Genomic DNA, 23659 nt, shown 5'->3' on the forward strand with positions numbered 1-23659 from the left:
GTGGTATTTTATATATATATATATATACCACACACACACACAAACATCCACACACACACACACACACACACACACACACACACACACACACACACACACACACATATTTTTGATAATAAAAGAAAATATATATTGTAGATTACTGTTTGGGGTTGATAATTTGTTGAAGTCTCTAACCAAGGTTGCAATTGCTTGATCAAAAAACAGTCCAGAGTAACATTGTGAATTGTTACAATTTAAAATAACTTTTAATGCTATTTTAAAAATGTATTTATTCCTGTGAAGGCGAAGCTGAATTTTCAGCATCATTACTTGAGTCTTCAGTGTCACATGATCCTTCAAAAATCATTCTAATATAAAGATTTGCTGCTCAAGAAACATTTCGTATGATCATGAATGTTGAAAACAATTGTGCTGCTTAATGATTTTGTGTATAAAGTAAAATATTTTAGGATTATTTTATGAATAGCAAGTTCAAAAGAACAGTGTTTATTTGAAATATATTTTTTCAAATCTTATTGACCCAAAACTTTAAACAGCTTAGTGTACATAACAATCATCAAACTGGTTGTCATATCAAAAATCAATAAGAAAAGTCCCCATAGTCAATCATTTTATCCCTTAAAACACAACTTTGATGACCAAAATTACATATTTAAGCAGTTTTTTGTTGAAAATAATGCATGCCTTAAAAATGGCTTGAAAGTAACTCTACACCCTTGCCTCATTTAGTATATGCTGTTGTATGAATATGCAAATTAGCACCGCCTCCACTCGCTCACACCAGCTCAGAGATCCACACGTTGACGTGATTCGCTACAAGGTTGTTTGTGATGAGAAAAAACAATGTTTTTTTTTTATTAATAATCATTTCATTTTAATTCAGTTAAATCCATTAAATGTGTTGCTGAAGTGTAAAAATACTTTTAGAGGACACTGCATATCTAGTTATGTGTGTTTTCTGTGCATGTGTGAAGTTCTAATGCATTAATCCAGTCTTCCAGCAGAGCTATAATAAAGTCTACCTGTGTTCAGACTGACCCTCAGGTTTCACTCAGGTGTTGCTACCTGGCTCGCTCCAGCTTCTCTGAATAATGAACGCAGGCTTGCGATCTCTTCATCTTGAGTCGCGGTGACATGAGGACATGAACGCTGCAGTCCAGCTCTCTGGAACAGTGCAATTTATCTGAGGTGCCACCGTCTAAAGGGAGAGGGGGGAAATGAGTTAAATGGAGGATGCGAGGCATGAATTATACAAAGGGAACCAAGCACACACTGACCTTGGCTCCCTTTAATTTTTCCTTGTTCATTTCCTTTCTTATTTTGAGGGATAGCTATAGCTAAAGCACAACGTCCCTCTGTGCAGTCGTAAGAAAGGACAGAGGTTGTTTTGGTTTCTCTTGAGTGCAGGGCGATTGGCAATATGTCATTTGCACTGTCATGCCTCAGTTGTTCTGAGCGAGGCGGTGGGATCGGACTAGCACTACTAAAAAAAAAAAAGACTGAGAAAGAGTAAAAGATGAAGAAGAAGAAAAAAGAGTTTGTAAGAGGACCAACATGCCTCTGAGGTGCTGTGCCGCAGGAGGGGCCGATCGATCCCGTAAATCAATAAACTTTACATCATCACTCGCTGTGGCCCACTCGGTGCAGTAAGGATCATAACATAACACACTTCCCAGTCAACCGAGTGTGTTTTAACACCAGTATTTCCATATCCCAGCATTCCTAGTCAGTCTCCGTGGGAGATATCTGAAACTAGTCGTCTCTCTGTGCGTGGAACAGAAGAGAAGCAAACTGTTTTCTGCAAAACCACAGGGAGCAGATGGAGGTACAGATTGGGATGAAGGTTTTTTTTTTTGCCTGAGTAAAGCCATATGAGGAAAAAATGTTATTTGAGAATCTTACTTACATTTAGCAGATGAGGGATGCGATAGCGCTGGATTGTAAACAAACAACCCCATGAGCCCGTGAGGACGCGCTGCGAAACAGGCACCTTAAAAAAAAAAAAAAAACGTCTTAATCTCGACCGAAACGCATTTGTCTTGAGGCAAGGGAAGTATTTGGGCAATTTGTAAAATGTAAACAACAAAACTTGCAAGTCGGAGAGCTGACAAAAAAAGTGCGGTCTGACTGCATCAAGCTGTATAAACAATCTCACGTTCACACCCTTGTTGAGACACTTTCACTCACTGTAAACAATGGCAGCGCAAACACGAAGCAATTACCGTAAAAGTGGAACATAATCCTGAGACTCTATTAGATTCGGCACATAAATCACTAACTTGTATGATGGGAGTGTCTGAAGCAATAAACCCAAATCAGACATGGCTTTCAGGTGTGAAATTGATTTTTTTTAAAGATGTAATCTGAGATTAACCGAATTATTATCCAGCCAAAGTGAATTTTAGTGTGGATGATTATCAGAAAGGCCAAGTGGCAAGTTATTCATCTAAACCCGTTCTTAAGGGCCTTAAAACAATTGTTTCATTGTTACAGCATCATATGAAAGCTAATATCACACTACGATATTTTTTTTAAAAACAATTTAGCTAAACCATTTGTCTTATCCTCAAATATATACTGGAAAATAATGGGCTGGAGCTGTAAGTGAGAGGTTTTCTAAAGGGGTTATTAAATAATAGGTTTTTGAGTTTAAAAACAAGAGACTTTGGTCGGTATGGGAAAAAACACTGTAAGATCTAAAAACAAATTTATATTATCTGCCGTGGCATGGGTGAAATATCGCTTTTATCCTACAATTCAATAAGCAAGGAAGTAGATATTGAGTAACTTACAATTGAGACAAAATAGTGCCACTCTAAAAAACGCTGGGTTGTTTTAACCCAATTTTGGGTCAAATATGGACAAACCCAAACGTTGGGTTAAAATGTAATTAAAGATTTAACCTAATGGCTGGGTTTGTCCATATTTGACCCAAAGTTGGGTTGAAACAACCCAGCATTTTTTTAGAGTGTATATTTTGCTCTGGCAAAGAGTTCCAAACGAAGCCATGGCATAATAATCGATTAGTCTCCAGTAAAACATACAATTCTTTTTTTTTTCTAAGCGATTCAGTGTTTATGAGTGAATTGGTTAAATTATTTGACGATTCAACTGTCACTGGTATCATTCCTGTATTCATAGGCTCGTAGGGTGGTTGGTTTCTCGAGTTTATGGAGTGGCTTATGGAGTGTGCAGAAACATAAATCGGCACATATGCCTAGAGGGGAACATGTTTTTGAATTGAGTGAATGATTCAATGACTTACTCATAAAGACAATTGCTCTTGTTGTTGTTGTTCTCTTTTTGTTAGTAGAATTTCATGAAGGTGGATTTTGCCATGAAAAAAAAAAACACTTTCCTAACAAGAATGATTCAGTGTTGTTGAATGGATCGATTCAGTAAATGACTCAATGATTCACTAGGAAAGTCACTTATCGCCACCTACTGGTGCCAACTAAGTAACCCACAGAAAGAGTCATACAACAGATGCAAAACTGGAGTTAGACTGTATCAGCACTCTTGGAATGTCGCTCAGCCAATCAAATGTCCGGATTGGAACTAACTGTTGTATAATATTTATTTAACTGAATAATTACAACCAGATGACCTTAAGTCAAAGTCTCAGTCTAGGCTAAGTTTTCCTGGTGATTTCTAAATATTCTCTTAGCCAGAAAAATATATTTGCTTATGTTTTTTTTTTCTTCTTTTGTGAATTGATGTATCCCATATATATAAAAAAGGGTTCTTAAAGAAAAGAAAAGAAAAAATCTGTCAGTCTTTGGATTGACAGAAGCTCAGGCTGACATGTGTGGCAGACACTGACTCCTCTCTGATTTTGCCTGTCAGTCTAACTGAAACAGATTATGTCACAATGGCTTATGCTCTTGCCAAATGACTGCTGGCACATAGTCTGTGAACTTCTGAGATTTTTTCATGATGCCCTGCAGTGTATTAATACATTTTCCATCTGCACACCAAACTAAACACCGACTTACGTACAAGCATCACCACATTTTGACACATTGCAAGTTACTGTTTGTCTTTTTAGGGATCTAAAGGGAATATGCTGACAAAGCCTCGAGTGTGAATAAACACTCTCTCTCTTTCATTTTTTCTCCATCATGGTAGGCTGAGCAAAGAAGAGCCGTTTTGACAACAAAATTGTCTATTAGTGTTTGTGTGAGAGAGCCTGTGCCTCATTTACAACAAAACCGATCCACCCATTGACTTGTATGCAGCCTCATTTTCTCAAAGCTCATTAGCTGCTCACACGACTTGATTTTGCATTTATTAAACCCTAAAATACATATCGAGAGGTCATTTCTTAAGACTCAAGTGGATACATTTTTGTGTGAAGAATTGCCCATGGGATATTGAATATTGGATATTGGCCTGGGCCAATCACGAATAATCGCTCATACACACAATTAACCTGAAGCCACTGGCCACCTGAGACCAACTCATATAAGTAAGGTCACGGTACAGAAAAGAGGTCAGGAACACGAGTGCTAACCATAGATAAGATCAACTCTGTCACTAAAATCATAAAAAAATATTTTGTTAATACATTCGATCACACTTTAATACTGAGCAATACAACATCAACAACAACAACAACAACAACAACAACAAAATTCCTTTTTGGGCATTGTGGATCATGAGGAGAAAGCATATTATCATATGCAGTTTTTTACACTCTCATCAGTTCTTTCATTTCAGTTTTTTTCTTTTTTTGTTCAACAGTGTATTTACAGTGCATACTGTCCTCTGTCGCCATGTCTTTTTATATAACAATAAAGTTTGTATGTTAGCTGAAGGACTGCTGTAAATTGTGAAATTTGTTCTGTAGTTGAAGAAACACCCAAATACACTGTTTTTATAGTCATCTATATTTAATAAAACTATAATTTAAAACGTACAATACAGTGTAATCATACCCACAACGGAGCAACGTCGGACATCTGATTCTAGATCAGCACTTCCTCTGAGAACAATAAAACCTTCAGCCATGTGAATACAGGTCCAGTGCAGGTGACCCAGGATGAGGGTTGAGCTGTATCAGCACCACCAGGGGAAACTCACCCCCCTCAGACTTAAGACTTCCTCCTGCCTGAGCTCGACGGAGGGATATTCGCAGCAGATGTGACTTCAAACGCCAGAGCTCCCGGCAGGATTAGGGCGCTGGATAAGACCCATCCTCTGGCTGCCTCTCTGACCTCTGTCTCACTGTCTTTCTCCGCCAAGTCGGCAGGAAAAAACAAGGCCTGGCTTGTTGCGAGACCCTGTTTTTACAGCTTGCCGAAGCTGTCTCGCTCGGCTGAGTGAAACATTGCATACTTTGACTGTCCTCTTGTGAAAGACGCTGGGGGCTCATTACACCCTTGCTCTTTGACCATCTTGGAAAGGTGTTTGTAAGTGCAAAGGAAATAAGAAAGAATCAACCCTTTAAAAAAAAAAAAAAAAATCTTATCCTAGTCCTTATACAAGTCCTTATGCTAAGCTGCTCACAAATGTCAAGGATGACAACATTTCAAGCACAGGGCAAATACTAAACCCATCACGGATTATGTTTCACAAAGTCATTTTGTTTTGTTTTCTTATTAACTAGTTATATTAGTCATTAGACAGGCCATAAATCAATTGAACAACACATACACATACAAATCTTGGGTGGTGATGGTGCAGTGGATAAGACACATGCCTTTGGTGTGAGAGACCCGGGTTTGAATCCACTGTGAGACACCAATGTGTCCCTGAGCAAGACACTTAACCCCTAGTTGCTCCAGAGGCGTGAGACTTCAGACATATATAGCAAAATTGTAAGTCGCTTTGGATAAGATGAGTAAAATGAGATCAGCTAAATGAGTAAATGTAAATCTACTAGTGGTGTAACGATACCCTAATGTCACGATTCGATACATATTACGACACTGAATACTTCGACATATGATAAAAGGTTAACAAAAAATGTACTCTTTATTTAAATACTAAATGTGTTATTACATTGTGGGTGTAAACGAATAGGCTTGGTGCTGATAACCCAATGCACAGGACAATGGTGACACCAGCATGAAAATATTCATGATTCTGAAGCTAAAGATACAGAATTATTTTAGACGAATACGCTTGCACTCTTTCACTGACTAGATATATGTAAAGTAATGTAGGCCACTTTTAACTGGCAGTAACATAAGACATTTGGCATTATCAGGACCCACAAATATTCCCCCATTGCATTGTTATACATTATATTCAACATTATAGTAGTTTAATGTAGTACTGACACTAAAACTCTGATTTTTTTTTTCCCTAACAGTAATTTTTAATTTGGGTGAACTATACACAATACATATTGTCACTCTCCACGACATATTGTTGCATTTTTGTATTGCGATACATTGATATGATATATTGTTACACCCCATCTACTAAATCAGTGCAATGCATGTTGGTCAGGAGAGTGTGTGGGCATCGTTCTCTCTCTGTAGTGCTCCGATTGTGGATTGGGTCCAGAGGGGTCAGTGAGTGAAGGCTTTGATCCAGATTTTAAGCTTTGCCTCCAGGACACCCACTGAGTGTTCAAACAGCAGAATAAATGTGACCTGAAACCTATTTCCAGTCAAATCTATCAGCAGTGGAACATTTCCATCAGATGATGTGATATGAGTCAAAACTATGTATGCAAGTTTGTAGAATATTTTTTTTAGAAATAGAGATGATATCAGCCAGAGGGTGTTAGTGTTTATTCTCAGCTACTGTATACAGATTATGGTTTTATAGTAAGTATGTCTACATATTTCACATTCAGAAGCCTGTAAGTTTTCATTCAAGTTAATTTACTTACCCTGTCTGCAGGTTTCGACAAGTGACTTATGATATTGTTTTTGGCCACAAGTCTGGGGAAGTGAGTCTCTGAATCATTTACTCAACCGATTCACAATAAAAACAGTAACAAGTGAAACAAGTCTTATTATCCTTAAAATGTATGTCTATGGATCTACCAAGACTCATAAAAGAGCATTTAAGCATCTTGCATTGTAAAAAAAGCTGATCTTTTTTTTTCTTTTCCTGTTACAACTTGCTCACAAAACAAAAACACACACAATTCTCTAAAACATTTATTTATTGTAAAACACCGATTTGTTCACAAACGTAACATCACTACTGCATGCAGCTTGCTTGAGACACAAGAAGTTAAAAACATGAATAAGTTCAATTTTACTCTTAACAATTTCAGATTTCTTAAAAAGAGACTCAACGCGGCCATTCGAAATTATACTTGAAATTATACTGAACGCATTTGTTAACATTTGAATTACATTTAAATGATTATTATTATTATTATTATTATTATTATTAAACAAACCTAGGTGTTTTTACCCACAAAGTGTTCATGTTTGGTCTCAACTATTAAATATTTAACACTTAAACGTCTTGGATATGGTCATACTGCATTAGAGGTCTGAACAGTTCAAATGTAACTATATTATAGTATGTTGTATGTTGTCTTAAGAAAAAGGATCCGTGCACTTTTCACGGTGTGATGAAGAATATAAATCACACATGAGTTTTGGTAGCAACACTTCAGACTAGTAAAACTCCTGTGCGCAGTAGTTCTGCATTTGTTTGTTTGAGTAGCTGGCTGCTGAAGGGCCATGTGGTTCATTAAAAGCAATAAGAAAGTAAAATAAATTCCGTCACTTGCATAAAAGGAGCTGTAAATTGTGTCCTGGCACTGCTGTATAATGAAACTGAAAGGCATGAGCAAATACTTTAGAAAACCTTCTACTTTGCAAGTATTGCTAACTATTCTGGTAACGTAGCACTACGTCTCATTCTGCTCTCTATCTCTATTTTGCGAAGCAGTATATTGTGAACACAAATTCTGGTATAAGCAAGGACACAATCCAATAAACAATTGATTCAATTAGCCTACATGTGACATGATTGTGTCCTGATTGTTACATGAATTTCTTTCTTCTGCTGAACACAAAAGAATATATTTTGAAGAATGTCAGTATAACCAAACAGATGATGTATCCCATTGACTTCCATAGTATGGTTTCCAACTATGGAAGTCAATGGGGTCCATCAACTGTCTGGTTACCGACATTCTTCAAAATATCTTCCTTTGTATTCAGCAGAAGAAAGAAATTCAGGTTTGAAACAACTTGAGGGTGATAAACGTTGACAGAATTTTCAATTTGAAGTGAACTACTCCTTTAAGTGATTAAAGGCCAGTTCACACCAAGAACAATAATAATAACTATATTGTCATCCACGCCAATGCATATTGTTTTGTTTATTATAAGTGCACACTGCAGTTATGTTGATGGCTGCTTTACATGCTCAAGCTCTTGCAGTCACGTGGATTCTGATTGGCTGTCAATGTTTTTATTGCTCGTCAGCTGGCACGATCTTTTGATTCCAACAATATCGTTTTTACATGTCTTTATCATTAGTGTTGTGGATGTCCCTGTTCTCAAATAATTAGACCAATTATTAAAACTATATAGTTACATTTATCATTAGGTACTTTAAAGAGTGAAAAAAGAGGGAAAATGCCGAGAAGGCCAAGTATGGTAACCCATAATCGGAAATTGTCCTCTGCATTTAACTGCATTAAAGTTAGTAAATGCACATTAGGAGCACACATACATTATAAGCCATGGCTACACACCCGGAGCAGCTGCGGCGCCCATGGAGTGATTGGGGGTTAGGTGCCTTGCTAAAGGGCACCTCAGTTGGTTATTTAGGGTGGAAGCGAGCACTGTTCATTCCCTACCGGTATTGAGAATCAAACCCACAACCTTCGGGTTACAAGTCTGACTCTCCAGGCCACGACTGGCCCCAATAAAAAAAATAAAAAAATATCATGATTTTCTCATGTAATTCCAAATCTGGAAGACCATATTTTGTTTTCTAAGGAACACAAAATAAGACATTTTGAAGAATGTTCAAAGTATGTTTTACAAGAAAATACTATTTCTGATTTTCTACTTCAAAATTACTTTTAATTTAAGGTGTATTGATATTTATTTTTAATTTGACACATTTACTCACAATTTCTGAGTTAAAATTGTTTTTACACCATTTTTTTTAGTGTTTGGATATAAAAACAGACTTTTTCAGAGGATCTTCCTTTGTGTTCTACACAAGAAAGAAATACACATTTGTCCTACATGAAAACTGTAATCATTTACAAACCCTCATTTTTGTTTTGGACCCTTTAAGAATACATGACAAAATTTGTGATACATGAATATAGTGCTCACTGGTTTATATGGGATTTTTAGGCAGCGGCAATTGACACTATTGTATTTACACCATGTAAAAATATATGGACACTGGTAATAATGCAAGGTCTTCAATAATTGTGTCTGGCCCAACCAGGCGTCAGTGGGTGGGGTTAGTGTAAATAACCTCTGCCAACAAGGTGGGCTATTTGCACTTAGTGTAACTAGACACTCAGGAATTTTGAGAGGCTGATATCCTTGGCAGGATACTTACTATCAAACTAGGGAGCCGATTGAGACACTCCAATGTTTTTAAGTAAATGTGATTCCATATAAAATATGGCAGCCTGTCATTTTACTTATGCATATTTTTGGAGTTCAGTATATAATTCATTGTCTGTATGGCAGGCAGGATTTATGTTGAAATGAAATTTTGTGGACCGGGAAGGACGATGCAGTCAATCACTGACATTTAGAAGATAAAAATAAATATAAAAGACATCTGGAAAGTCACTAAAAGGGCTCTTCGCAACATGATACGATGGAACTCGGATACTAGGATCAATTTATTTTCAATACGGCGGGAGACACTCTCATTTCTCAATGTTCAACGATTATAATTCTCTGCCCTTCCTTGTCATTTCATCTAACGATCGCAAATTGATTGCCAAATCATTCTGGTCCTAATAAGTGTGTGGATGTTTCCCTCCCACTCGATATAGGCCTACGTCAAGCTGTCCCCTCACTGTTAGTCGGCCACTATTTAAATATCATGCCGCGTTTACAGTAATCTGGCCCTAATTAAAATGTATAGTCTGACAGAGTGCAGTCTCGGCACATTCTGTGCGTCTTGCACTCCCGTGAGCGAATAGTTAATGAATGCTACGCTTGGAGAGAGGGAGAGAGAAGCTGTGTCTGAAAAACACTTTCACTGGCAGTACGGTAGTAGGATGAAAGCAAGATATTAGTGTGTATATGTGCTTAAATCTCTAAGCTTACTTGAATTTGTTGTACATTATTAGACATGACGTTATTGGAAGACTGTCTGAAAGCAGTTACCTTAGAAGGTGCTTTCATACAAAGACGCTGCTTGTCATATCAATGACTAACCGGTCAGCAAGACAGATGTCTTTGGTTTTCAAACAGAGAAAGAGGGAGAGATTTCCTTAAGTTTTGCCTCAGCCACCCTCAAAACAATAGTATACACCTGGATGTAATATTTATTGCTTAGTCTGAAAGAGACTGCAAAAAAAAAAGAGTTGAATTCTTAGAATAAATAATTTTATAGATTTATTTTTAATTTGGTTTTAATATTCACCTATATATTTTTATTAATTAAATTGTATTAATTAAACACCTCATACTTTATCACTAGAGAATAGATTGTATGCAATCATTTTAGACATTAATAGGCTACATAACGTTTTTGGCATAAACATGTATTTAAAATCATAATCTATATAGAACCCTATAGAACTTTTGGTTACACTTTATTTTAAGGTGTCATTGTTACAGTGTAATTGAGTACTAATATTAAGCAACTACATGTACTTACTATAGGGTTAGGGTAGGATTAAGATTTGGTTGAGGGTTAGATGCATAATTATGCATAATTTACTGTTATTACTATGTAACCTATGTAACAAGGACACTGTGTTGCCAAACTTTTTTTCTAAGAGTGGGAAAGTAACGGTAAGGTAAAACTAATTAATCAGGGTGTGTTTGTGGAATAAATCAGTTTTGAGTTCATTCAAAAGATCTGACTCATTGCCTCTTTTATGAGTGCTCTGAACTAGGAAGTCAACATTTTCACTGAAACACTAGGTTACTTAAATCTTACGACTTCAGAAGAAACAAGTATAAACCACTTTTATAATACTTTTGAATGATTGATGATGAATTTGAAAATAGAGACTGGACATATTCAGTGTATTTGCATGAAAAAAAAAATATTTTGTGCTCCACCACCACTTGCAACACGTTAGTATTTTAAGTGGCTAATTCGTAGGCTACTCATTATGGTTTAGGGGGTTGGGTTAAGGTGAATTTCCATGCTTTCATATATATATATATATATATATATATATTAGTGCTGTCAGTTAAACGCGTTATTAACGGCGTTAACGCAAACACATTTTAACGGCGTCAAAAAAAAAATTATCGCGAGATTAACGCTCTTTTTGGCCTAGCAAACTTTGTAGTTTGTTTCACATGCTGTTGCAACAACTTGTAACGTTAGAAAAACTACAACATCACACCGATAGCTAGACCGGAAACAAAACAACAGGCAAACGAGCACACACTCGTTTGGGCTTGCGCGCCGGCCAAAGAGTAGTAGGAGTGGTAGTAGTAGTTACGTTTTGAGTGGATGGCGCGAGCGCGAGACGCCAATCTAGAGACGTGCAACACAATAGAGTGCGACGCAGGACTAGATTCGCGGGACTAGATTTGATGGCCGAGTGCGAGCGCGGGCGTTAATGCACTCACTCTGTGTGTTTGGGTACGGGAGAATAAAACGATTCGCAGGACATCCCGCAAACTAGAAATATCTATGAATAAAAGATAAAAACTAATACATTTTTATTCATATGTTGCAGAAAAGCAAAAAGAACAACTAAAACAAAATAGAAACAATTTACAGGCCAGTTTCTTTTTATAACATGTTTGCAGCGTTGAAAGATATAGCCAATCACAGACATGTGTGTTGATTTCTTGAACGCAATGGCCAATCAGAAGCATTTAAGATAGACTCCACTCACCGCTCAAAACTGACTTTTTGTTCAGAGCTGAATTCTGTATGCTGGCAAATCATCTAATTATAACAAACAAAGTGTATATATTATGAAAGATTCATTGTGCCGTCAGCTTCATTGATAATAACAGAGATGTGTGAGATTGCGATGAACTGATGTCAGCTTTTTAGGAATTTTTAAGGGAGCACACTTTGCCTGCATTCAGTCATGCCAAACCATGCACTCAGTAGCCTGCTTGCTTTTATGTTATAACAGTGGTTTGTGTGTTAATGCTTTAATAACAAATAATGGATCAGGAACATTTATGTGTATGGTGGCGACACGTAGGTGAAAGTAGCCTATTTGGAGGTAGCCTACAAAAAAAAAAAAAAAAGGCTATTTGCGGGCGGGAGCGGGACAAAACATAAATGTTACGGGCATGAGAAACTAACATAGAAAGTAGGCTGAGAACGACAGTTATAACAACCCACGTATTAAAAAAACAGTCGAGTTTAAATCGTGCTCGGGCTTATAATTAGGCTACAGTTAATGTGTCGGGCCGGGCCGGGCTTGGACACAATGTGCAAGGGGTCAGGTAGGGTCGGGCTTGATTTTTTGGGCCCGATCTAAGCTCTACAATGGATGACTTCAGACAGAAACAAATGGATACCACAGCTAAGAACAAACTTACTGCCGATCCACTTTTCCATGTTGATAAGAGCATTAAAAATAGAAAAAAATAATGGGACAAATAGAAATCAAGGGACATTTAGAATAGATACAAATGTGCGACTAATGCGATTAATCGCATTAGCGTATTTAACTCGCAATTAGTCGCACATTTGTATCTATTCTAAATGTCCCTTGATTTATATTTGTCCCATTATTTTTAAAAAAATGTTAATCGTTTGACAGCACTAATATATATATATATATATATATATATATTTTTTTTTTTTTTTCTAGAAGTCGTACATTTACTTAAGGGCATAAGGGGGAATCAAATAAGGAGATACATAGAAAAAAGTAATGTAGAATAATTTCATGTAGACTAACATTGAAGTAAATGGTCAAATATAAACATATCAACACGAAAAACAAGCTCGTACCCTTAAACAGTTGAGGAACTTAAAATGTGTGTCATTCAACCCCAGCCTGAAATCTCTTTACTTAGGACAGTGTGGGAGGATCGACCGAAGGGGAGAGAGAGAGAGAGAGAGAGAGAGAGAGAGAGAGAGAGAGAGAGAGAGAGAGAGAGAGAGAGAGAGAGAGAGAGGACGGAGGTGTGCAGAAGAGAACAGATCATTACCATCGCAGTTTTGCTCTGTAAACATCTCTCGGAGATAAATCGACGAACTCTTTTGATTCGCTTTCTCGAACTATATGATGATATGATACGCGGTGACGTGGATGGATTTTTGGATTTTTGGATTTTTTTCGGCGAGTTTTCCGACCCCTGGAGAAAGTGGATTTTGCAAATGTTAATTTGATGTAAGTTAAAGGTTTAAACGAGTGTTCAGCCGTGGAAAGGGGAACAGAGGGAATCAATTCGGCAAAAGTAGTAAGCGCGCGCACTGAGCTCTCCACACGGGAGTCGGTATGGTGTCCGGAGGAGCCACGGGCGGAGAGGAGCTCGGAACTGATTCGGTAGAACAGCATGTTTTGGGAATGGCGTTGGATCTTTACGTCCCAGCAATTTCACCGTGCGCATGAAGAACAAGGATAGGAGGACAAATGTTCTGTGAGCTTGAAATATACGGATAAAATCATGTTTTATAAGGTAGGCTGATTTTAATGGAGACAATTGCATTTATTGTGGTGGATCCGGTCCATTTACCCGTCTAAATCCAGGAATAGGTTATACTTGACATCCACATGTTAAATTAAAACTGTTGGTTTTGGACATGAATAACTACTTGTAAGTTGCATTGCCCTATAGTTTCCAGGCATGTCGTCCGAAACTATTCTGCTTAACTGTGGCTTTTACTTTTCCGCAAACTGCTGCTGCGTTCATGGATTGGCATCATTTCAACATCTCAAATAATATATTTAGGGTAAATAGTGGATAACTAAAGCAGTTTATCTGGTCAAACATAAACGCGCGTCATAGCACCGTTTCTTAAGCTCGGCGCTCAGAACCATCTGGTTATTCATTCACATCAACTGTTCACCTGATCTGCCTCGAACTGTTTCCTACGATACAAACTTTTAATGTTGTTTTTTATTAGCTATTTTTTTCTTTCTTTTTGAGAACATGCTATTTTCTCAAGATACAGTTTACCTTAGCTGTTGTCAGAAAGTCGACCTATAAAAATGTGACGATTCAGCCATTAGGGATGGTAGTTTGGTGTCTTCATAGTTTGCAGTTCTTAACGTAAAATATACGTTTCTAAACTGTATATTTTCTTAACTGATATTATAGCAACCAATTGAACAACTAAAATATAGGATAATTTGTTAAATAAGCACCGAATTAATAAAGGTGGTAAAATGGAAGACCACACGATGAACCAACGTTTAGAAAAAAATGGCCTTTCCATGAACAATAGTCAATAAACATACAATACAGACTGTGCATGTGTAGCACACAAACGCATAACACCATCGGGTAACCCATGACATGAATAATTCAGTGAATTGTAACATAAAATGAGTAACATAAATTATTATAATAGTAAGAATAAATACAAATACTAAATTATTAAATACAATGTAATTAAATGTGATGCATCATTTCTGGGTATCTTTTTACTGTTTTACTTGGTGAATCATACTTTAATATGTATACTTTGATTCATACTTTAAAAAAAATATTTTAATATTTCACTGTAAAAGTACATGTATTGTCTGTTAAAGCAAATATACTTTTTACTGTATATAGTAAGGAAACTTACAGGTAACCAATTAGCAGGTTTTTACTGTCACAGTTTTTTAACATTATGAACTTTTATTTTATTTTATTTTTTACAGTGTAGGTTATAGTTTGCTGTAAACGTCTTTATACTCACAATATGCATTTTAATGCAAATTTAAACATATATTTGTTTTTGTTTTCCGGTAATGTATCTTATTTAAATCACATCTGTCACAGCTTGCTTCTTGGTAAAGATAAGTGATCTCTTGCCAGGCATTGATTGTCTTAACTCTGTTAACAAAGCAGATGGTCAGGTCACAAAAGGAGCAGTCCAATGCAAAGATGTTTGTTGAAGGCTCAAGATTTCAAGAAGTATGTGATTTTACAGTTACAATGAAAACAATTGTCAAGTACAAAACAGTATACTGCTGTCATATTTCACGAAATGTAAATGCCAGCCAAAAAGCCTGCTTTCTATTTTATGAGAAAAAAACTACCCCAGGTTAAAACGGAAAAAAAAAGAAGTGTTGGATAAAGGGCAGTTGGACAAATATAAATAATTGTAAAATGATGAAAAACAGTGCACATTCAGCTTACTTTTATTTTATTTTTTTTTTTATTCAAATCACTCAGAAATGAGAACAATACAGTCTGAACGGTATATTCAGTGTGAGTAGAGATTCTGAGATCTTGAGCTAACATAAAACCTTTTTTTTTGCTGAGAAAAAAACCCTGTATTGATAATTTATTGCAGGTAGAGAGGCTAAATTATACCCCGATCCCATGTAATTTGACAGGCAGCATTTGTCACTCTGAGCTGTGTAGGACACACCCACTCCCTCAAGTCATTTTTCCCCCTTTGAGCTATGCTCAAGCGGGACGTGCATATTCTATGATGCACAATGAAGACAACCATATAGTAAACAGAGAATATTGCATAAGCAGTAGCCATGTACTTGGAAATACCTTTAATAAACACAAAAGTTATGTGGAACCACATACTCCTTGCTTCATGTTTTGTTAAGTTATTTTCCCCTACATTGTATTTTATTTATTTATTGGTGTTTATTTATTTATTGAAATTTGTGAATTAAAACCCATTTATGCATTACCATGCTCTTGAGACTTAATTTTAATTTTAGATTTAATTAAGAATTAATGAAGGCATTAATTGTAAGTTTTCTAAATGATTATAATTTTTGTGCATTTTATGGAGTCAGTGAACAACATGAATGGATAAGGTTTGTTGGCCTACTATGCTTTTGTTGTTAACTTTTGGATTCTAATTTCTCCTTCTTTTGAAACAGGTCTCTGGACACAAATGTCACATCGTCCAGAAACAGCCGGGGCTGGGGCCCATCAGCACTTGACAGCAGGCTGGGAGGTGGATGGTGTGGCACAGTGCTTCAGCACTCTCTCAGTCACACCCTGCATGGGCCCTACATTGATTTAGAGCAGTTCTGCAATGATCTGATTCCTCAGCATGGATGGCTAAAGTGAGAGAACCCGTGCACTCTAATGAGACCATCTCCAGACAAGGACTAGAAATTATCAAGGGATTACTCCTTAAATTCCTGGTTATCTGCAAACTGCACATTATAATAATCTTTTAAAGGACTTAATTTTTGCTGGATTTGTTATATTTCCTTTTTACTCCCTCCAACCACTGATTTTGTCTTGCCATTTCCGTTTCCTCCTTTTCTTTTTCATTATGGAGTTTCAAGCTGGATTCTGGAATAATGATTGGACTTCATTTCTTCGCTTTTGGTTGACAGTGTTGTTGAGCTTGCATGTGCAGTTCAGCCCTGTCTCCTCCTGTCCCGAGGAGTGCCGCTGCGATATAACATTTGTTTACTGTAATGAGAGAAGCCTGACGTCTGTGCCTCTGGGGGTGCAAGAGGGATATAAGACCCTCTTCCTCCACAACAATCAGATCAACAATGCCGGCTTTCCGTTGGAGCTACACAATGTTGCCTCTGTAGATACCGTTTACCTATATGGAAATCAGCTGGATGAATTTCCCCTCAACCTTCCCAAGAACGTTCGAGTGCTGCACCTTCAGGAAAACAACATCCAGACTATCTCAAGGGCAGCACTTGCCCAGCTTCCCATGCTGGAGGAACTCCACCTGGATGACAACTCCATCTCAACTGTAGGGGTCGAAGAGGGGGCTTTCAGAGAGGCTGTCAGCCTCAAGCTTCTTTTCCTCACCAAAAACCACCTGAGCAGCATTCCTATCGGATTACCAGCAGATCTCAAGGAGCTGCGTTTGGATGAGAATCGCATTGCAGACATTGACGAGGATGCCTTCCAGAATGTCACTACACTGCAGAGGCTGTTGCTGGATGGGAACTTGCTTGAGGATGAGGCCATTGCTCCGGGAACCTTTCAGGATCTTGTCAACCTCAAAGAACTGTCCCTAGCACGCAACTCCCTCACCACTCCACCACCGTTGCTCCCTAGTGCATCCCTGACCAAGCTCAACCTGCAGGAAAACCAGATGGACATCATTAAAGTGACATCCTTTGCTGGGCTTAGTAAACTGGAGAAGTTAGATATCTCTAGCAACCAGCTACAATTTCTCCCATCAGGTGTCTTTGACGGCTTGAGAAACCTGAGGCACCTTAATGCAAGAAACAACCTCTGGCGTTGTGATTGCAGCATTAAGTGGGTCATTGCATGGCTCAGGTCTCTGCCCTCTTCAATAAATGTCCGCGGGTTTACATGTCAGAGTCCAGAAAGGGTGCGTGGCATGGTAATTCGAGAGCTCACCTTAGATGCCATTGACTGCCCTGCAGGTACTGTGTTGCATCCTTGGCCAACCCATTCATATCCATCTACATTGCCACCCCGCAGAACCACCACCATCAGTACGACCACCTCTAGAACCACCCAGTTCACCACCATTTCACTCACTGCTTTTTACCCCGCCTCAGCCAACCCCACTCCCCCAGTTCCACATTTCCCTCCTGGTCCCCTACCTCCTTATGAAGACCCCTTAAAAATCTCCTTTCATGTTGTTAATTCTACCTGTATTGATGTGAGCTGGGAATCTTACTTCACTGTGACTGCTTATAAGGTGACTTGGGTCAAAATGGGGCAGAGTTTGATGAGCGACATCCATCGAGAAAGAACAGTCCCAGGATACCAACGAAGACTTAGCCTGTCAAATTTGGAGCCCAGGTCTATCTACCGCATCTGCGTGTACGTTCTGGATACTCTTAACACTTACAGACCAGGCGAGGATACTATCTGTTCTGAGGCTAAGACCAAATCTACATCCACGAACTCTGAATCCGAGCAGGCTGCCCAACAAGACAACACCTCCACACTCCTATTAGCTGGAGTGATTGGTGGGGCAGTGTTGGTGGTCTTAGTGACACTTCTAAGTGTGTTTTGCTGGCACATGCACAAGAAAAGCAGGTCATCGTCATCCAAATGGAAATACAATCGCGGCAGGAGAAAAGATGACTACTGCGAGGCCGGCACCAAAAAGGATAACTCCATCCTGGAAATGACTGAAACAAGCTTTCAGATAGTGTCGCTAAACAATGAGCAGCTTTTAAAAGGGGACTTCAGAATTCAGCCCATCTACACACCTAATGGAGGAATTGGCCTTCGAGACTGTCACCTTAGTAACAATAGCATAGCTTATTGCAAGAGCAGTAACGTTCCCAGTGTGGACTTCTGCCACACATGATGCTTTTAAATGGATGCTACAACCATTTGTTCAAAGAAAATGTAGTTCAATATACTGTACAATATACATATACATATACATATATATATTTCCAGGTGCAGTCAACATGGTAATTTATACTGTGGACAACTATGTGGAATTCTGCTATATTTTCTATTCTTAGTAAATATGAAATGGTTTTGTAATTTGTGAGGCTCAAAGTGGTTTCACTCAAAGACGCTGCATATATGTTGACGCCATAGACGTTGGCTACCTGCTGCAAGTGCAGTCCACAGGTTTTGCCTCTCAACCACTTTAAGATCTTGAAAACATTGCTAACCACTCAACCAAAATATGCCCTTTGTGCTGAAATACAGCTACCCCTTCACACAACAGTAGTTAAGATAACAGTGGTCAGGAAACCAAAACACAGCTGATTAAGCTGCAGTACAAAAAAGGAGCTGAGTTTTTATTTCTTTTTCTTTGGAATTGAAGTGCACTTTCAAAATGCTGCAGAGAGAAAGGGCAGTCATTCTGGAAATTAGTTTTGTGGAAATCACATTTGAAGGGAAAAGGACCACTCTTCAACACCCTGCAGTTCTCAGAAGGAGAGGCTGACATCGATGATCGCGGTAGAGAGATGGGCCTAAGGGTTCCTGTGCAAGCATTTTCTAGGGCGTGTTTATATTTAATGTTACCCACCAGGGGGCAGCTTGTTTCAGTCCATTCAGATAATATTATCTCAAATAGACCACAAACACTCTAGCATGTCATATTTATGACTTTTGTGTGGATAACTTTTGTGCTGGAGTCTTATTTTCAAGTAATTAGCAGCCCAAACATAAAATTAGGCATTATAATAGCTAAGCCCCTTAGGTAAACTATGAATATCCGGAGGGAGCTCTGTAATCTGAATCATGTTTTCTTAAATTATAAATTGTAAAACATAAGAAATTATGAAAAACTTCAACCGAGTCTTTTCCCTTTTATATACTTAAATTGCCCTTTCTGAAAATAATGCCCAGGGCATTTCACAGAGCTCCACCTCTCTATCTATTTCTGTTCTCTCACATGAATGTGATCAGGAACATTCTACAGTGACATCCCCATCATTGTCTTGCTTTTCCTTTACTGACCAAAACCCTTTTTAATCATGCATCACATCAGGTGGGATGATGAATGAACGTTTAAACAAAAGCCTTCTTTTCATGGAGAAGAACTTGGAACATGTCAGATTATGTCTTTGAAAGAGTTTTTGATCCCTGCATGAGTGCAATTAGGACTATTGTTTAATGGCGCACCAGTTTTCCAGGACAGAGAGCCGAGTTTGGAATGCAGGCTTACTGTGAAGTATTTATCATGTGCTGTTACTCATATACTTTACTTGCTTTGACAAGATTTTATTTTGTGGGCTGAGTTCAAACCCCCACTGCATAATCCCTGGTCTAAGAAAGGGGGGGAAGAAAAAAATCAGAGGTTATTTTCGCTTGGCAGGAGGATTCTGGATTGGGCTTGTAGTTGGGGTGGGGGTGGGGTCCTAATTGTTGGAGTTAACTATTCATCGCCCTCCAACTTGCCATTAAGTGTAAGACTAGATCGCGGGATTCTTGTTTACATCCAAATTGCTTTTGGAATTACTCGAAATCTAACAGATGTTTGATTTCTGTGACTAACAGTTGGTGCTTGCATGGGTTAACTACCAACAACACACAAGGTTTGCCTCAGTGCGTGTCACAAACAAAATGCTCTCTAAAAGGGAAAAAAGGGCTACTGCACTTCTGTGGTCTTGAAATTGTTTCTCATTAGCATCCCAGCAGGCTGCTTCGACCACCCCGTCCCTACTTTCCTTGAAATCTGGAACATCCTAGGGGCTCCATTTCTCATCTGAAGGCTTTTAACTGATGTGTACACCATTAACAATTCATTTCAAATCATGTGGCCACCCGTAACTCCTTTTAACAGACTTCCTCAACACAAGTCCGGTGCGGTTGTCAGGCTCAGGTTCCCCGAGAGGAGGCGGTTGCAGTGGCACAGACCCAAATGAATCGCTGCAAAGTTAACCCGTTAGTGAGATAAATCGGTCTCAAGCCTCTCACCGACTTATTTTCACAGAGAGAAAAGTAAAGGCAGGCTAAGCAGAGGAACTTATTTGTGCCACTATCCAATACAGCATTCCCTCTACTGACGACCTCAGGCCTAGCGTGGAGGGTTTTTGCTGGGTCGTTACCAAAACCAGAAATGTTTCATACTAAACACAAAACAGTTTTATCTATTGCCTTACTGTAACCCAGCAGTATGTCTTAATGTGGTTCATGTGAGGGATTTGACATCATTTATGCAGAGATCTGTGGATTACAGTGAGAGTTACACATTTTGACGGCAAAGACTAAATGGAAAGCACACATTTTGAAGGGCAGTGGCAAACTACATCCTGACAGACATCAATAGATGACATTGCTAACAAACCAAGGTCTATCCTCCAGACAAGAATGGTGTGTTATGATTCAGAGTGAATCATTGCCTCACTCGTGTGGAGAACATTGTTCATTATTTTCTATGGATGAGCTGAAAATCACAGTACTGGCCCTGTAGTCAAATGGATGCATTACACAAAAAGGACTGAGCAATGCCTTGCATCCATAATTCTAACCAACAGTCAATCCGTCTCTTGAAAAAGCACATTGATTTAGTTTGGAATAATTACTCTAAATGACTGTGAGGTCAGTCTGAACAAAGCACTACCACACATGTGGCTGAATACATCTTTCATCTTTTTGTGTCCCTTTCATTATTTTTTGACAGAATATATTTTGTATTATTTTTTGAATGTTTTCTCACCTGTGCAGTTTGGTAGATATCTCTATTAAAACTTATTTAATACAGACTTCAGCACATTGGTGGATATAGTAGTTTTACATTAGGATAAAGCAAAATCTATCTGATATTTGAATGAATTGATTACCAAGTGGCAGTTCAGTTTAACAGCCAAGACTAGCTGAACAACATCCACAAAATGGCATGTGTTACAGCATCCTGGGTATTTTTTTTTCTTCATAATGAGGATGGGGAGTGGTTCTACGAGTTTTGAAACCTTCTTGTTTTAAAGGTATGGTGATTTGCTTGGTCTTTAAGCTGGGTTTTGCAAGTAGAATCCATTGGGAACCAAAGTAACTTTTGATTGCTATAAGTACATCTAATTTCTTTTGTTTGTTTCCACTACTAAACTGTTGTTGTTGTCCCATGTATGTGCCTTGAATTGAACTTACAATGTAAAGTCCTTGAAACCTTTAAATGTTTTGCACAAGTTGTAAATAGAGAACCCAAGCTTTTTTGGAAAATAAAGGAGCCATCAGAATTGACCACTGATTTTGTCCATCATAGCCAAATCTCACTTTTTTCATTTTTGTTTCATGATGCATGATACATTAATTAACACATTACACCCATAGATGTCGAGAACTGTTGGCTAGTGAACTCAAGTAGGTTAAATTTCTCAAAGGATGAGGTACCTAAGCAAATTATATATGTTATGTTTGCACATATACTGAAAAATTACTGACAGCTAACACACACAAAAACTAAAACCTAAGCATTTTACAAGACAAATCCAATTCATAGAAATATTAAATTCAAGAAATGTAAGAAAAATAGGTTGATTTATTGTTTTTAACTGATTAAATGTTAAATTCCATCACATTTAATTAAATTTAGTTTGCACCATAAAATGTTCATAAACATTCTATTCCTAGTTTTCAGAGGCCATATTGCATGAAAGGACAAAAAGAGCAATTGACTATTTGATGTGTGAGGTTGACAAGTTAGCAGCAATGTAAACTTTAGACAGTTTATTTGATAAAACCCTCTCTAGAATGCATCCTTATTACTCTGTAGCCAGAGAATGGTTGCCCACTGAAGCTAAGCAGGGTTGAGTCTGGTCATTACCTGGAGGGGAGACCTCCTGGGAAAACTAGGTTGCTGCTGGAGGAGATGTTACTGAGGCCAGCAGGGGGTGCTCACCCTGTGGTCTGTGTGGGTCCTAACGCCCAAGTGTAGTGATGGGGACACTATACTGACAAAAAGCACCGTGCTTCGGATAAGATGTTAAAGCGAGGCTGTGACTCTCTATGGTCATTAAAAAATCCCAGGCATCCTGGCCTAATTTGCCATTGGCCTCTGTCGATCATCATGGCCTCCTAATCATCCCCATATACTGATTGGCTTCATCACTTTGTCTCCTCTCCACCAATAAGCTGGTGTTTGTTGGGCGTTCTAGAGCACTATGGCTTCCGTCGCATCATCCAGGTGGATGCTGCACATTGGCGGTGTTTGAGGAAATTCCTCTTTTCTATATGTAGAGCGCTTTGAGTGCAGAGAAAAGTGCTGTATAAATGTAACAAAATAAACCATATCTTTGTTTTCTAATTCCGTTGCACTACATCCTTCATGCAGGATTTTTTTGCTTTGTTTTGCAAATGCAAAATATGTAAATGCCCCTTTGGAATTATATCTGATCAAGGTTTGGGGAAGCCAAAACCAGCCTATTTATAAACAGAAGAGCTTCCCTTTAACTGTCACCGTCCCGCTAGCAGGACGCCTAACTTTACTTCAATATATTACTATTAAATTAAAGTCTTAAGGTCTAAGACTCCTAAATAGATATTTTAGCGTTGTTTTTTTATTAAAAATTATGTAGAAACAGTAATAGATGAATTTATGACAAGAATGCACCTCAAAAATATCGACATCATTACAGGAGTTCCTGACCTTTGTCACAAAAAGTCGACGCACACACTTTTAATAATTGAAACTTTGTTTTTTAATGCTAAAAGTTCATAATAAAACATATAATCTAGTATTTGTCAATAAAAAATGATAAAATAATATTATCCTCTAAAAAGTGTAATATATATATATATATATATATATATATATACTATTTTTTTATCATTACATAACATATTTTAGTAGATAGGTATCATTTGAAAGCTTACGAACTCAGAATTCATCATGCGAAAATCGTTTTGAAATTGGACGTTGCGTTGCCATAGAACCACGGTACTCTAAATTCTTTTATCGGGCTCCTCCCATTTTGGGCGTCATTATGTTTCATAATTTATTATCAAAATCTTTTCTAATCTTGACAAAACACATATTG

The 23659-nt window shown here is 37.9% G+C and overlaps 1 protein-coding gene across 4 annotated transcripts in view; it reads left to right on the forward strand.

Moving 5' to 3' along the window:
• The window catches only part of flrt2 (fibronectin leucine rich transmembrane protein 2), a 62934-nt gene extending 41071 nt beyond the window's left edge, over nucleotides 1-21863 (forward strand). For 2 of the 4 annotated variants that reach the window (XM_077220478.1, XM_077220477.1), the window contains one exon: nucleotides 16133-21863. In XM_077220478.1, the coding sequence (XP_077076593.1) occupies nucleotides 16537-18525 (1989 nt within the window). In that variant the 5' untranslated portion in view covers nucleotides 16133-16536 and the 3' untranslated portion in view covers nucleotides 18526-21863. Of the gene's footprint in view, nucleotides 1-13110; nucleotides 13752-15128; nucleotides 15198-16132 lie in introns of those variants that run through there. The other 2 variants (XM_077220476.1, XM_077220479.1) reach the window with 2 other exon arrangements.
• The last annotated feature ends 1796 nt before the right edge of the window (nucleotides 21864-23659 follow it).

Source organism: Siphateles boraxobius, unplaced genomic scaffold, assembly GCF_051911475.1.
Source record: "Siphateles boraxobius isolate OS27281-9 unplaced genomic scaffold, OSU_SipBor_1 8, whole genome shotgun sequence".
Classification (NCBI taxonomy): Eukaryota; Metazoa; Chordata; class Actinopteri; order Cypriniformes; family Leuciscidae; genus Siphateles; species Siphateles boraxobius.